Source organism: Macaca thibetana, chromosome 15 (genome assembly GCF_024542745.1).
Source record: "Macaca thibetana thibetana isolate TM-01 chromosome 15, ASM2454274v1, whole genome shotgun sequence".
NCBI classification, from domain to species: domain Eukaryota; kingdom Metazoa; phylum Chordata; class Mammalia; order Primates; family Cercopithecidae; genus Macaca; species Macaca thibetana.
The window spans coordinates 41,917,082-41,930,232 of record NC_065592.1 but is presented as its reverse complement, the minus strand read 5'-3'; the positions used below and the strand labels follow the sequence as shown (position 1 = coordinate 41,930,232).

At 41.7% G+C, this 13,151-nt stretch overlaps 1 protein-coding gene across 3 annotated transcripts in view; it reads left to right on the top strand.

Annotated features, from left to right (window-relative positions):
• ANP32B (acidic nuclear phosphoprotein 32 family member B) overlaps positions 1 to 10,975 on the top strand; it is a 32,021-nt gene extending 21,046 nt beyond the window's left edge. For 2 of the 3 annotated variants that reach the window (XM_050762251.1, XM_050762249.1), the window contains exons 4-7: positions 331 to 520; positions 6,490 to 6,608; positions 7,640 to 7,691; positions 10,519 to 10,975. In XM_050762251.1, coding sequence (XP_050618208.1) covers positions 331 to 520; positions 6,490 to 6,608; positions 7,640 to 7,691; positions 10,519 to 10,586 — 429 coding nt within the window. In that variant the 3' untranslated portion in view covers positions 10,587 to 10,975. Of the gene's footprint in view, positions 1 to 330; positions 521 to 2,838; positions 5,451 to 6,489; positions 6,609 to 7,639; positions 7,692 to 10,518 lie in introns of those variants that run through there. The other variant, XM_050762252.1, reaches the window with a different exon arrangement.
• The last annotated feature ends 2,176 nt before the right edge of the window (positions 10,976 to 13,151 follow it).

The window sequence follows — 13,151 nt, the reverse complement described above, 5'->3', positions numbered from 1 at the left end:
TTTCAGCTAAATTTATTAAACTGTTTGATTGTCTCATACTGTGAAAATAGCTGGATTTAATAAAAATTATTTTCAATTTATATTGCTTTAGACTACTACGCTGCCAGAAAAACACATAGTTCTCTGGGAGAGTAGATAAAGGAAGAGAGGGACTAAAGTCTAGTAACCTAATATAAAGGTTGCAAAAGACTTGATGTGTTTTTTTGTATATGAGACTGAATGGGTAGCAGGAATCGAATATAGAGCCTAGAATTTTACCTCTTCAAGAGATGGGTTTGTTACTTATATTCCTTTGGTTTAGGAGTTGTGGTTTTTGATCCTTTTCCTCAGAAAAAGTTAGAATGTCTGAAAAGCCTGGACCTGTTTAACTGTGAGGTTACTAACCTGAATGACTACCGAGAGAGTGTCTTCAAGCTCCTGCCGCAGCTTACCTACTTGGATGGCTATGACCGAGAGGACCAGGAAGCACCTGACTCAGATGCCGAGGTGGATGGTGTGGATGAAGAGGAGGAAGATGAAGGTGAGTAAGCTCAGCATCCAGTGAACCTGATGTCTGCCTTTCAAAGCCTCTGATAAAAGCTATTGGATGTTGGCCGGGTGCAGTGGCACACACCTGTAATCCCAGCACTTTGGGAGGCCAAGGCGGAGGGCATTGCTTGAGCCCAGGAGTTTGAGACTAGCCTAGGCAACATGGCAATACCTTGTTTCTACAGAAAATAGAAAAAAAATTAGCCAGGTGTGGTGGCACATACCTGGAGTCTTAGCTACTCAGAAGACTGGAGGCTGAGGTGGGAGAATCACTTGAACCTAGGAGTTTGAGGCTACAGTGAGCCATGATTGTGCCCCACTGCACTCCATCTCAGAAGACAGAGAGGCTGCCTCAAAAAAAAAGCTACTAGATGTTCTTACTATTAAGGAAAAGTGTGTGTGTGTGCACGTATGCGTGTGTATTTTTTTTAATGTAGGCATTCCATTAAATTGATAGCTTAGGCCTATTTCATAAGACCCTGGCCTCAATGGATCCTCCCACCTCAGCCTCCCCAAGTGGTGGGATTACAGGGATGAGACATTGAATCTGGCCTGGGAAGCATCTCCTGAAGCCTACAAGCTAGGTTAGGATGCTGTGCGTATTAAACTGTAAACCCCTTACTCTTACAGGCTTGCCACTCTGTTCTTCTCAAGTCTTCCTACTTCAGGGGTCTTCAACCCACAGGCCACAGACTGGTACCGCTCCATGACCTGTTAGGAACCAGGCCGCATGAGCGGTGGGGAAGCCTCATCTGTATTTACAGCCACTCTCTATTGCTCATATTACTGTCTGGGCTCCACCTCCTGTCAGATCAATAGTGGTTGGTATTAGATTCTCATAGGAGTGCAAACCCTGTTGTGAACTGCACGTGTGAGGGGTCTAGGTTGTGTGCTCCTTATGAGAATCTAATGCCTGATGATCCAAGGTGGAGCTGAGGTGGTGATGCCAGTGCTGGGGAGTGGCTGCAAATACAGATTAACATTAGCAAAGAGGTTTGACTGTACAGAGATCATAATTAATCAATTGCTTGCAGACTCATCAAACCCTATCTGTGAGTGGCAAGTGACAATTAAGCTTCATCTGGTGGCAGGCTTTATAGTGGCAAGTGAGTTGGTGTACTTCAGTTGTACAGCTGCATCTGGTGACAGGCTTTAAGTCAGAATCTGATGCTTATTTTAGTCCATGCCTGGCCTGCCCATTTTTTTATTTACCACTTCCATCCGCACCTCTTTCCTGCACTGCGTATTCGTCTAAGTCACAGTTTTGGTAGGCCCACAAGCTAACCCTATCCAACATGAGTAAAAAACGTCGCTGGAGAACTTCTTTGTAAAGGGGGAAAGATCCAGTAATGAGACAGCGGAAGACAAGACTGCCAATGAAAAGAAAGCTTCATTGAAAAGAAAATACCAAGAGTGCTACTTAAATTACAGGTTCATTGCAACAGACGATTCACATTCTCCAAGCCCACTTTGTATAATATGTGGCAACCAGCTATCCAATAAAGCCATGAAACCTTCGAAACCGCTTCACTGGTTGGGCACAGTGGCTCACGCCTATAACCCCAGCAGTTACGGAGGCCGAGGTGGATCACCTGAGGTCAGGAGTTCAAGACCAGCCTGGCCAACATGGGGAAACCCCGGCTCTACAAAAATACAAAAATTAGCCAGACATGGTGGTGCACACCTTTAGTCCCAGCTTCTCTGGAGGCTGAGGCATGAGAATTGCTTGAACCTGGGAGGCAGAGGTTGCAGTGAGCTGAGATTGCGCTGCTGCACTTGAGCCTGGGCGATAGAGCGAGACTCCATCTCACACACACACAAAAAAAATTGCTTCACCACTTGGAGACCAAGCACCCTGCATTTAAAAGACAAGCCTTTGGAGTTTTTCAAAAGAAACAAATGTGAACATGAAAAACAGAGGCAATTATTGAAAGCTGCCACTTCATCAAATGTGACTACACTGAGAACATCTCATTCTTAGTGGCCAACTGCATTGCTAAAGCGAAGTCCTTAACTAACTGCATTGCTAAAGTACGCCCTTTACTATTGAAGAGTTGATCCTGCCTGTTGCTAAGGACATTTGTCGTGAACTTTTAGGAGAGGCTGCAGTTAAGCTGCAGTTCAAAAGGTGGCACGTGTTCCTCTTTCGGCTAGCACCATAACTAGATGAATTGATGAAATAGGAGAGGATATTGAGGCACAGTTGTTAGAGAGGATTGATGAGTCACCGTGGTACGCAATGCAGGTTGATGAGTCTGCCAGTGTTGACAACATGGCAACAATGCTTGTTTTTGTGCGATATATTTTCAGGAGGATGTGCATGAGACTATGTTATGTGTACTTCGTTGCCAACCAACACCACAGCTGCAGAACTATTCAAGTCTTTTGAATGATTACATATCAGGAAAACTGAATTGGTCATTTTGTGTCGTATATGCACAGATGGAGCGGCTGCCATGGCTGGACGGCTTTCTGGTTTACTACTCGAGTCAAAGAGGTCACTTCTGGATGTGAGTCTATGCACTGTGTCATCCTTAGAGAAATGCTGGCTAGCTGACAGGTGTCACCTGAACTTAACATTTTGCAGGATGTGATTAAAATTATCAACCACATTAAAGTACATGCCCTTAACCCATGTCTGTTCACACAGCTCTGTGAGATGGATGCAGAGAATACTTCTCTTACACAGAGAAGCGAGGTGGTGTTCTAAAGGTGGATCACTGGCCAGAGTTTTTGAGTTACGAGGCCTGCTCCAGAGATTTCTTTTAGAATTAACAGTCACCACTAGCAGAACATTTTAGTAACAGAATAAGTGGTAAAACTTTTTTTAATAAGTTCAGGGGTTCACATGCAGGTTTGTCGCATAGATAAACATGTGCCATCCCATCACCTACGTATTAAGCCCACTGTCCATTAGCTAGTCTTCCTGATGCTCTCCCTCCCCAGCCCCCACTTATAAGTGAGAACATACGTTATTTAGTTTTCTATTCTGAGCATTGGGATTTTTGACATGTTTCAAACAGTAGCAGTGATTTTGAAAGAGACTGAGCCAGGGCCGCCTTTCTCGCAGCTGGTGCATGATCATCTATCTCAGCTTTCAAAAGAGTTTGAGCATTACTTCCCAATCACAAAAGACCCCAACCTGGGAAGGAATGGATCCACGACCCATTTGTGAATAAGCCAGGTCAATTGACTTTGTTCATGCTTGAAGAGGATCAACTGGTTGAGATCACAAATGGCAGTGGCCTTAAAAGTATGGTTTGAGATAACTTCAAAATCTCTATATTCTGGATTAAAATCAAGGTGGAATATCCCGAGATTGCCAAAAAAGCACTGAAAAACCTGCTTCCATTTCCAATATCCTATCTTTGTGAAGCAAAGGTTTCTGCAGTGACAGCAACCAAAACAAGATTATGGAGTATATTGGACATAAGCAGCACACTTCGGGTGTCAGTGTCTCCCATTGCCCCCAGATGGGACTGTCTAGTTGCAGGGAAAACAAGCTCAGGGTTCCCAATGATTCCACATCATGAGTTGTGTATCATTATGTGTTACAATGTAATAATAGAAATAAAGTGCAGAATAAATATAATGCATTTGAATCATTCTGAAACCATCCCCCGACCCACAGGCTGTGGAAACGTTGTCTTCTACAAAACTGGTCCCTGGTGCCAAAAAGGTTGAGGACCACTGTCCTACTGTACTACAGTCATCATCTTGGGTAAATCTCTTGATTCATAAGGCCTGACACTTAGTAGGTACTTGGTACCTGTTTGTTATTGCCAACTATAAATAAAATAGCTTTCCCTTCCATTGACATATGACCAGAGTTTAAAAAGGTAATGATTTCAAATAACTATATGTTAGATTCCATTTTTCATTCATAAGGGAAAGAATCTCTGATCATAACATAGAATTAAAAGATGATTTTCAGTAGTTTTGGCATTTGACCCAGGATGTTTACATATTTTACAGATTTACTGATTTTAAGAAATAACTAATACTTCCTACCCAAGATATCACTCCTGTTAAGTTTGTGTTTTCTTTGCATGCTGAGTTTGTTTACTCTCAGTCGTTCTTAGAATAAAACACTTCTTACCTCCAGGTGGCTTAGAGCAGCAGTCTCCAACCTTTTTGGCACAGGAACTGATTTCATGGAAGACAGTTTTTCCACAGATGCGGGAAAGGGGTTGGGGGCAGCAGCTGAATGGTTTTGAGATGAAACTGTTCCACCTTACATCAGGCATTAGATTCTCATAAGGAGTGCACAGTCTAGATCCCTCCCATGCGCAGTTCACAATAGAATTTGCACTCATGAGAATCTAACAGGTGATGTGACAGGAGGCGGAGCTCAGGTGGTAATGTTCACTGGCCTGCTCTTCACCTCCTGCTGTGCGGCCCAGGCCACAGACCAGTGCCAGTCCTGGGAGTTGGGGACCCCTGGCTTAGAGGAAGCAGAATGATTAGTTTTCACATCAGTAAGTATAAATACCTCTTTTCTTTAAAAATTAGCACATACAGCAGAAATTATCAAGAAGATAGAGGAAGAAAAGAAGGAGGTTGGGTGCAATTAATGGAAGCATTTTTGCAGTTTTTTTTTTTTTTGAAGCATATTGAGACAGGCAAAAATTAATGAGTTATAAGGTGGTAAAATGGACAGAGAATAGGACATCTCACCTACTTCCAAATGTTATGTCCCTTTGTCCCTTCTGTAATTTTTCCATTTTTCCTAAAAACCATTTGTGCTTGTTGTCTATTTAAGTTCACCTCAAGAACAGCCACATGTGCAAGAGCTGGTAAAGGATATTCCTTGGAAGGTGGGGGGCAGTTCCTGAGAGCAAAGATGGATCAGCCAACAAATACTGGAGCATTTCCTATGTGCCAGGCACTATGGAAAATAGTGATTTAAAAAAAAAAAACAAGATGCCTACCCTCTTGGACCTCACAGAGAAATGGTTATATATATTTTTAATCATAAATAGGCTGTGTATGGTGGCTCACACTTGTTATCCTAACACACTTGGGAAGGGTGAGGAAGGATGATTGCTGGAATCCAGGAGTTCAAGACCAGCCTGGGCAACATAGCCAAACCCCATCTGTACAGAAAAAAAATTGTTTTAAATTAAAAATCGTAAATAATAATTGCAAGTAAGCAAAGTGTATTGTAATGGAGAAGCACCACATACTCATGGTGAGAGCCTATGACCTGACATTGGGAGGTCTGGTGAGTAAGACTGCCTAAGGAAGTGATGTTGACTGAGACTCCAAGGTGGAGTCAGAGTTAGCCAAGCAAAGAGGATGGAAAGAGCATGCAGAGACCAGGAGGTAGGTGAGAGCATGGTGAGCTCTAGGACCCAGGAGAAGCAAGAATGCCACACTAGCGGTCTGCACAATCAGGTAGAGATGCAGGTGCCTCTCAGCCTCCTGTCCCCTGAGTCACGGGGTTATTATGGGTGTTTCTCAGGTTCCTGATTTGAGCAGCTGACTGTGACTGGTGGTATCATTACCCAAGAGAAGGTACATGATTTTTTTTTTTTTTTTTTTACTTTTTACTGTGAAAAATTTCAGATAGTGATAAAGGTAAAAATAATAGCGAAACAAACCCCCATATTCTTATCACTCAGCTTCAGCAATTATTGGTCATAGCTGATCTTGCTTTATTCCTGCATACCCTTCCCTTCTTCCCCACTCTATATTATTTTGAAGCAAATCTTAGCCATTGTATCATTTCATCAGCGAGAATTAAAGTGTTTATCCTGTCTGCCAGGACTTCTAGCCCTCTTGATTTTATGGGACTGTATTGGACAAAGGGACTGAGCTTTATCTCGTAGTAGAAAGAAAGTGACTGCAGTTCGTGGCCTTACCAGGATTTGTTCTGTGAGCCAGCCCACAGATTCTCAATACCTTGTGCCCTGTGGCGCATCGAGGATGTTTAATGAATCCCTTTTGGACTATTTTCAGAAGGAGAAGATGAGGAAGATGAGGAGGATGAGGATGGTGAAGAAGAGGAGTTTGATGAAGAAGATGATGAAGACGAAGATGTAGAAGGGGATGAGGATGACGATGAAGTCAGTGAGGAGGTCAGTGCAGCTGTTTTCTACCCTGCTTCCTATTTGTAATTACAACAAAAGTGGGGGTTTCAAAAAGATGACAAAAGAAAAGAAAAACACCTTTTGAAGAAAGTAGTATACCTGTGAATACATTTACAATATGAATCCGGTTAATTTAGTTTTTGTCTGCCTTTAAATAACTACTAAGTGGAATGTCTACTGAACTCAAACTAGTATGTTCCTGGCTGTGCAAGGTAAGTTCTGGCCCTCTGGGGGAAGGAATGAGTTGAGTATTCAGTATGGTGAGAAAACTGGAAATGTTGAGAATTGATGGTATGTCTGTTCCTTCATTGAATTGTAGGGAAGTCTATGTTTACCAAGTCTAAATTTTTTCTTGTATATTCAGTTTAATTCAGTAAATATATACCTGCTATGTCAAAGAGTTGGGGGTACAAAATGAAATGAGATTGTGGTGTGCCCTGAAAGAGCAGATAGTCTGGTTTATAGAATACCCAATAATAGAGGATCCCTGAGGAAATGAATGCTCTACGAGGGCAGGAGAAAACAGTGTCTTGACTTTGACCCTCAAAGAGGTTTGAGAAACAGGCAGACAACATTAGCTGTTAACAGAACGCATCCTCTTTTGCAGTATAAAAATAAGGCTAGGGGTTTGTGTGATCTCATTAGGTGTATGATTGACATTAAGGTTCTGAAAGAAGCTTTGTATATGAATGGGATATAGAAAGGAATTTTTGTCTAAACCAGTTTTGAAATTTGAGATTTTAAGATGATTTCTTGAATTATCCAAAGTTACATACTAATTAAACATCTAGCAAATGAACTGCTTGCTTCTTAAAAAAATTTTTTTTAGAAAAATTATAAAGCACATTAAGGAAAATCAGTGGGTCTTGGTACATCAAAGTAGATAAAAATAACATTACAGTTTCCTGCTTGATTGATATTGTCGCGTTTATTTGTACTTAGTTTGGCAGAATTTGTACTATTTGCACTTTTCAGTTTGGCAGAATTAATCTAATGTTAGGCTGTTTGCTATTCTTTAGGAAGAAGAATTTGGACTTGATGAAGAAGATGAAGATGAGGATGAAGATGAAGGTGGGCCTAATGCATGCATTTTGATCATTATCAGTCAAAAATTAGATAAAAACATCCATTATTTAGAATTTGATCCCACTGAGAAGAAAATAAAATACCCTTGGCTCTGGCGGTCTACACACACATTCACGTTCTCGTTTCTATCATCCCATCAGTGTGTCTGTGCTGGTGCAGGCTGCTTGCTGCTACAGCAGTTATTCTTGTCTGATGGCAAGGGTCCTGTTGGTCTTCAGTCCTCATGGGTTTTTTTTGGGGGGGTGGTGGTGGTGTTTTGCGACAGAGTCTCACTCTGTTTCCCAGGCTGGAGTGCAGTGGCACTATCTCGGCTCACTGCAAGCTTCGCCTCCTGGGTTCACGCCGTTCTCCTGCGTTAGCCTCCCGAGTAGCTGGGACCACAGGCACCTGCCACCACGCCCAGCTAATTTTTTTGCATTTTTAGTAGAGATAGGGTTTCACCATGTTAGCCAGGATGGTCTCTCTCCTGACCTCGTAATCTGCCCACCTCAGCCTCCCCAAGTGCTGGGATTACAGGCGTGAGCCACCATGCCCTGTTGTTTTTTTTGAGATGGAGTCTCGCTCTGTCGCCCAGTCTGGAGTTCACTGGTGCAATCTCAGGTCACTACAGCCTCCACCTCCCAAGTTCAAGCGATTCTCTGCCTCAGCCTCCCGAGTAGCTGGAATTACAGGCATGCACCACCACACTTGGCTAATTTTTGTATTTTTAGTAGAGATGGGGTTTCGCCATGTTGGCCAGGCTGGTCTCAAACTCCTGACCTCAGGTGATCCACCCACCTCGGCCTCCAAAAGTGCTGGGATTACAGGTATGAGCCACCATGCCTAACCTGGTCCCCATGTTTTAAATATGTTTTTAGGACCAGTCATTTGGTTTACTGCCAAGTGTGAGGTTTCTGTGGGAGTTATTTCATTTAAAAAAAAAGAAAAGAAGGCTTTAATAATTGAACCATCATTTTCAGAATATATAAATAGATGTAGCAGTTTCCCAGTTTTATCAGTGTTAGTCCTTTCCCCACTACAACCAAGACGAGTGAAATAGCTGTTACTTATTTAATACTGTTGAAAGTATGCCACCCTGGACAACGTAGACCCTGTCTTGACAGAAAATTTAAAAGTTAGCTGGAAATGGGTGGGGTGGCTCATGCCTGTAATCTCAGCACTTTAGGAGGCCGAGGCAGGTGGATCACCTGAGTTCAGGAGTTCGAGAGCAGCCTGGCAACATGGTGAAATCCTGTGGTGGCACGCAGTCAAACCCAGGAGCAGAGATTGCGGTGAGCTGAGATCATACCACTGCACTCCCCTGGACAACAAAGCAAGACTCTGTCTCAAAAAAAAAAAAAAAACGTTAGCTGCGCATGGTGGTACACGCCTATAGTCCCAGCTACTCGGGAAGCTGAGGTGGGAGGACTGCTTGAAGTTGCAGTGAGGCTGTGATGGTGCCGACGCACTCCAACCTGAGTGACAGAGGGAGACCTTGACTCAAAAAAATAAATAAAAGTCTCATGGTTGTGTCTCAGAGAATCAGGTGTTCACTGTGCTGTTGGCTCATGTTTTCTCAGCATCCACTTTGTGTCAAGCTCTCAATTACATTTACACTAGATATTACCCTGGTTAGGACCTGGTCACTGCCTTTAAGAACCTGTATGATTGGGAGACCGAGGCGGGCGGGTCATGAGGTCAGGAGATTGAGACCATCCTGGCTAACACAGTGAAACCCCATCTCTACTAAAAATACAAAAAAATTAGCCAGGCGTGGTGGCGGGCGCCTGTAGTCCCGAGCAAAGATCGCGCCACTACACTCCAGCCTGGGCAATAGAGTGAGACTCCATCTCAAAAAAAAAAAAAACCTGTCTGAAATACGATTTTAACATATAGTTAATTTCATTAAAATAACCATGGATTTTATTAGTTGAAAAAGCTGGTCTATATGTAAGTCTCTGTGTCTCGACTACATAATACTCTTAAGAAGTTCCTTTATAGTTAATACTAGTTTGCTACAATTTGAGTCTTAACGATGTTCCATACTAAGTGTTTTTTGTGTTATTTAATTCTCAGAATAACATTTTAAAGTCAGTACCATTGTCCCCATTTTACAGATGAAAAAGTCTTAAAGAGGTTAAGCTTGTCCGAGGTCACTTGAAAATAAGCATGGCTTGAAGACATCCTAGATAGCGCGAGGGTTTTTGTTGTTTTTTTGGAGACACAGTTTTGCTCTTGTCACCCAGGCTGGAGTGCAGTGCACAGTCTCAGCTCACTGCAACCTCCACCTCCCGGATTCAAGCAATTCTCATGCCTCATCCTCCAGAGTAGCTGGGATTACAGGTGCATGCCATCATGCCTGGCTTTTTTTTTTTTTTTTTTTTTTTTTTTTTTTTTTTTTTTTTTTAGTAGAGACAGGGTTTCACCACATTGGCCAGGATGGTCTGGAACTCCTGACCTCAGAACATCCGCCCACCTTGGCCTCCCAAAATGCTGGGATTACAGGCATGAGCCACCATGCCTGACCAGCTCAGGTTATTAATATGCATTTTAGTAACTGCTAGATTTGTTAAAAGAAACATTTGGAAGAAAACACCTTAAAATTGAGGAAACAATTTAACTTTCCTGTGTGAGTTGAGGTGCTGCTGTGCATTTTGCTTTTCTTGGTTCTATGGTCACCACTTATACTCACTATTAATCACCTATGTTAATCTGATCAAGTTTACATTGTTTTATCTCCTAACCATCAAAAACTTTGTTGCTGCCTCCATTGGCAATAATCTAAGCAAAATGCCTTGCCACTGTCCTAAAGTCAATTTTTGTTACTGTTCAGAGGAGGAAGAAGGCGGGAAAGGTGAAAAGAGGAAGAGAGAAACAGATGATGAAGGAGATGATGATTAAGACCCCAGATGACCTGCAGAAACAGAACTGTTCAGTATTGGTTGGACTGCTCATGGATTTGGTAGCTGTTTAAAAAAAAAAAAAAAAAAAAAGGTAGCTGTGATACAAACCCCAGGACACCCACCCACCCAAAGAGCCAAAGAATAGTTCCTGTGACATTCCGACTTCCTTCCATGTAGTCCCTCTTGGTAATCTACCACCAAGTTTGTGGACTTCACCCCAACAAAATTGTAAGCGTTGTTAGGTTTTTGTGTAAGACTCTTGCTGTAGCGTGGATAGCTGTGATTGGTGAGTCTACCGTCTGTGGCTACCAGTTACACTGAGATTGTAACAGCATTTTTACTTTCTGTACAACAAAAAAGCTTTGTAAATAAAATCTTAACATTTTGGGTCTGTTTTTTCATGCTTTTCTTTTTAATTATTACTTTTTTTTTACATTAGGACATTTTATGTGACAACTGCCAAAAAAGTATTTTTAAGAATTTAAGTGAAATAAACACGTTACTCTTTGGTAAAGCCTAGTTGTATGCTTACATTTTTAAATTACACTCTCATTGTAAGCTCATGTTAAAACACACCAAAAAACTGGTTTATTTGGCATTTTTATATTAGTAGTTGTTGAGGGCAATTGCACAAATTTGTAGGATCTTTGAGCATTTAGACCAAATCCTCATTGATAACAGAGGAGTAAATGAAGCATACTTTTAAAAATAATGTTCAAAATGGAATGCTCTGGTGCCCTGAAAACCAGTAAAATAATGTTAGGTTTCAAGTATTATGTGAATTAAGGGAAAGAAGATAGTGTAAAGCAGAAGGCCTTCATCAGAATCCCAAGAGATCTGAATTCTAGTTCTGACTCTGCCACTGATTTTCTGTGTGACCTTGTGTTGACTCTGGGTCACCTCCCAGTCTGTAAAATTGAGGGGGTGTGACCAAATGGCTTCTGAAGTCACTTGTAGCACTGATGTTCTGTGACCCTTGTTGACAGGAAGGTCTGAAGAGGAAAATGGGCTTTGCACTCGGCTGAAACATGTAGGGTTTGACTGATGGGTGAACACAGTATGGTTTGTTGTCAAGACAGGCGTGAAAAGGGGGAATGACATGTGAAAAGCCTCACCAAGCAATGGATAGGCACTGCCTGAGGTTAACTCAGGTTTTCCAGAAGATGGAAATTTTCTCTATTCTTACAGATCTTAAAAGGATTTGGGAAAGGAGAAGGATATTCTGTCTGTATTCAGTGATTAACCATTTAGCAAAAATAGATGTATGACTGTATTATCAATACAGTTTTTTATAGTGGAAGATTTAAGGATTGTTTTAGTAAATCTTAGCTTACGGCTACTGGAATGAGTGAGGTTTTTGATGCATGTAAATGCAATATGTAAAATTGGAATCTAATTTGAATTTATAACTAACAGAAGTCACAGTCTCTATGGAGCCCCCAAATTCTGTACTTTAAAATCAAAATCTCCCATAGACTTTAAAATGGAGTTTCTTTTTTGCAAAGAAAATCCAAGAAAATTTGATTTTTGATTTTACAGGTATTAACTTTATTTTCCCCAACCATGAGGCCATTTTAGCAAACCTTCAATACATTGTAAAATGGTTTCTTCTGTAGCCTAGGTGTGTCCTTAAGGTTTTGCTTATTTGTCAAATGTCAAACACAGTCACTGTGAGTGATTATTTTTCCTGGTTTTTTGTTTTGTTTTGTTAGTTTTTTTAAAGAAAGTTTACAGAACTTTCCAGTACCTACCAAGCCTGTAGGGTATGCCGGGCTCATTGGCTAGGCAAAAGGGAAGGGAATTGGGTTAAAGAGACAAGCCAGCCTTTGGTGCTCATAGTAACTAGTCAGGAAGAAACGACATCAACACAAGTAATATTTACTAGGACCTAGGAGCAAGAGGTTTGGGTAAGTTTTAGTGTAGCTCAGAGGCTGGAGAGGTAGCACCCAACCCTGAGGGAGGGAAGCTTCATAGAAAAGAAAGTACTTGAGCTGCACATCCAAGTATGAATAGCGTTTATAAATAGGAATAGAAAAAGAAGGGAGTATCTTGGTAAGCAGAGGTTAGAGGTAGGAAACTGCCGAGTATAGTTAGATACAAGTAGACTTGATAACACGTGAATAGATGATGATACTGGACAAGTCATTTGGGCCCTTATAGAGGGCCTTGAAGGTCAAACCCTTTCTGTGCATTATAGTAAAATGTTGATTTCATCTATATGTGGCTGGTGAAGATGCCTTTGACATGGTCCTCAGCTGTTTGGTGATGAGGTCACACAGCAGACTATTTTTGGAGTTGTTTCCCATCTGAAGGGGAACATTGAGAGGATTTGCTTCCAGTTCTGCAGTAAAATGAGTTATAAAATGTCCGAGCTGGGTGGCAGCTATGATGGGCTAGATGACTGGTCCCGACTAGCTGCTCCGAAGTTGGTGGAGGTGTATTTCACATACACACCTACATGTGTGATACATTGGTGTGCTATCTTTTTGAAGCTATTATTTCATGCTTTGAAATGTTGAAGCCATTGTTTGTAAAGATGGGGAAACAGGCACAAGAGATGATC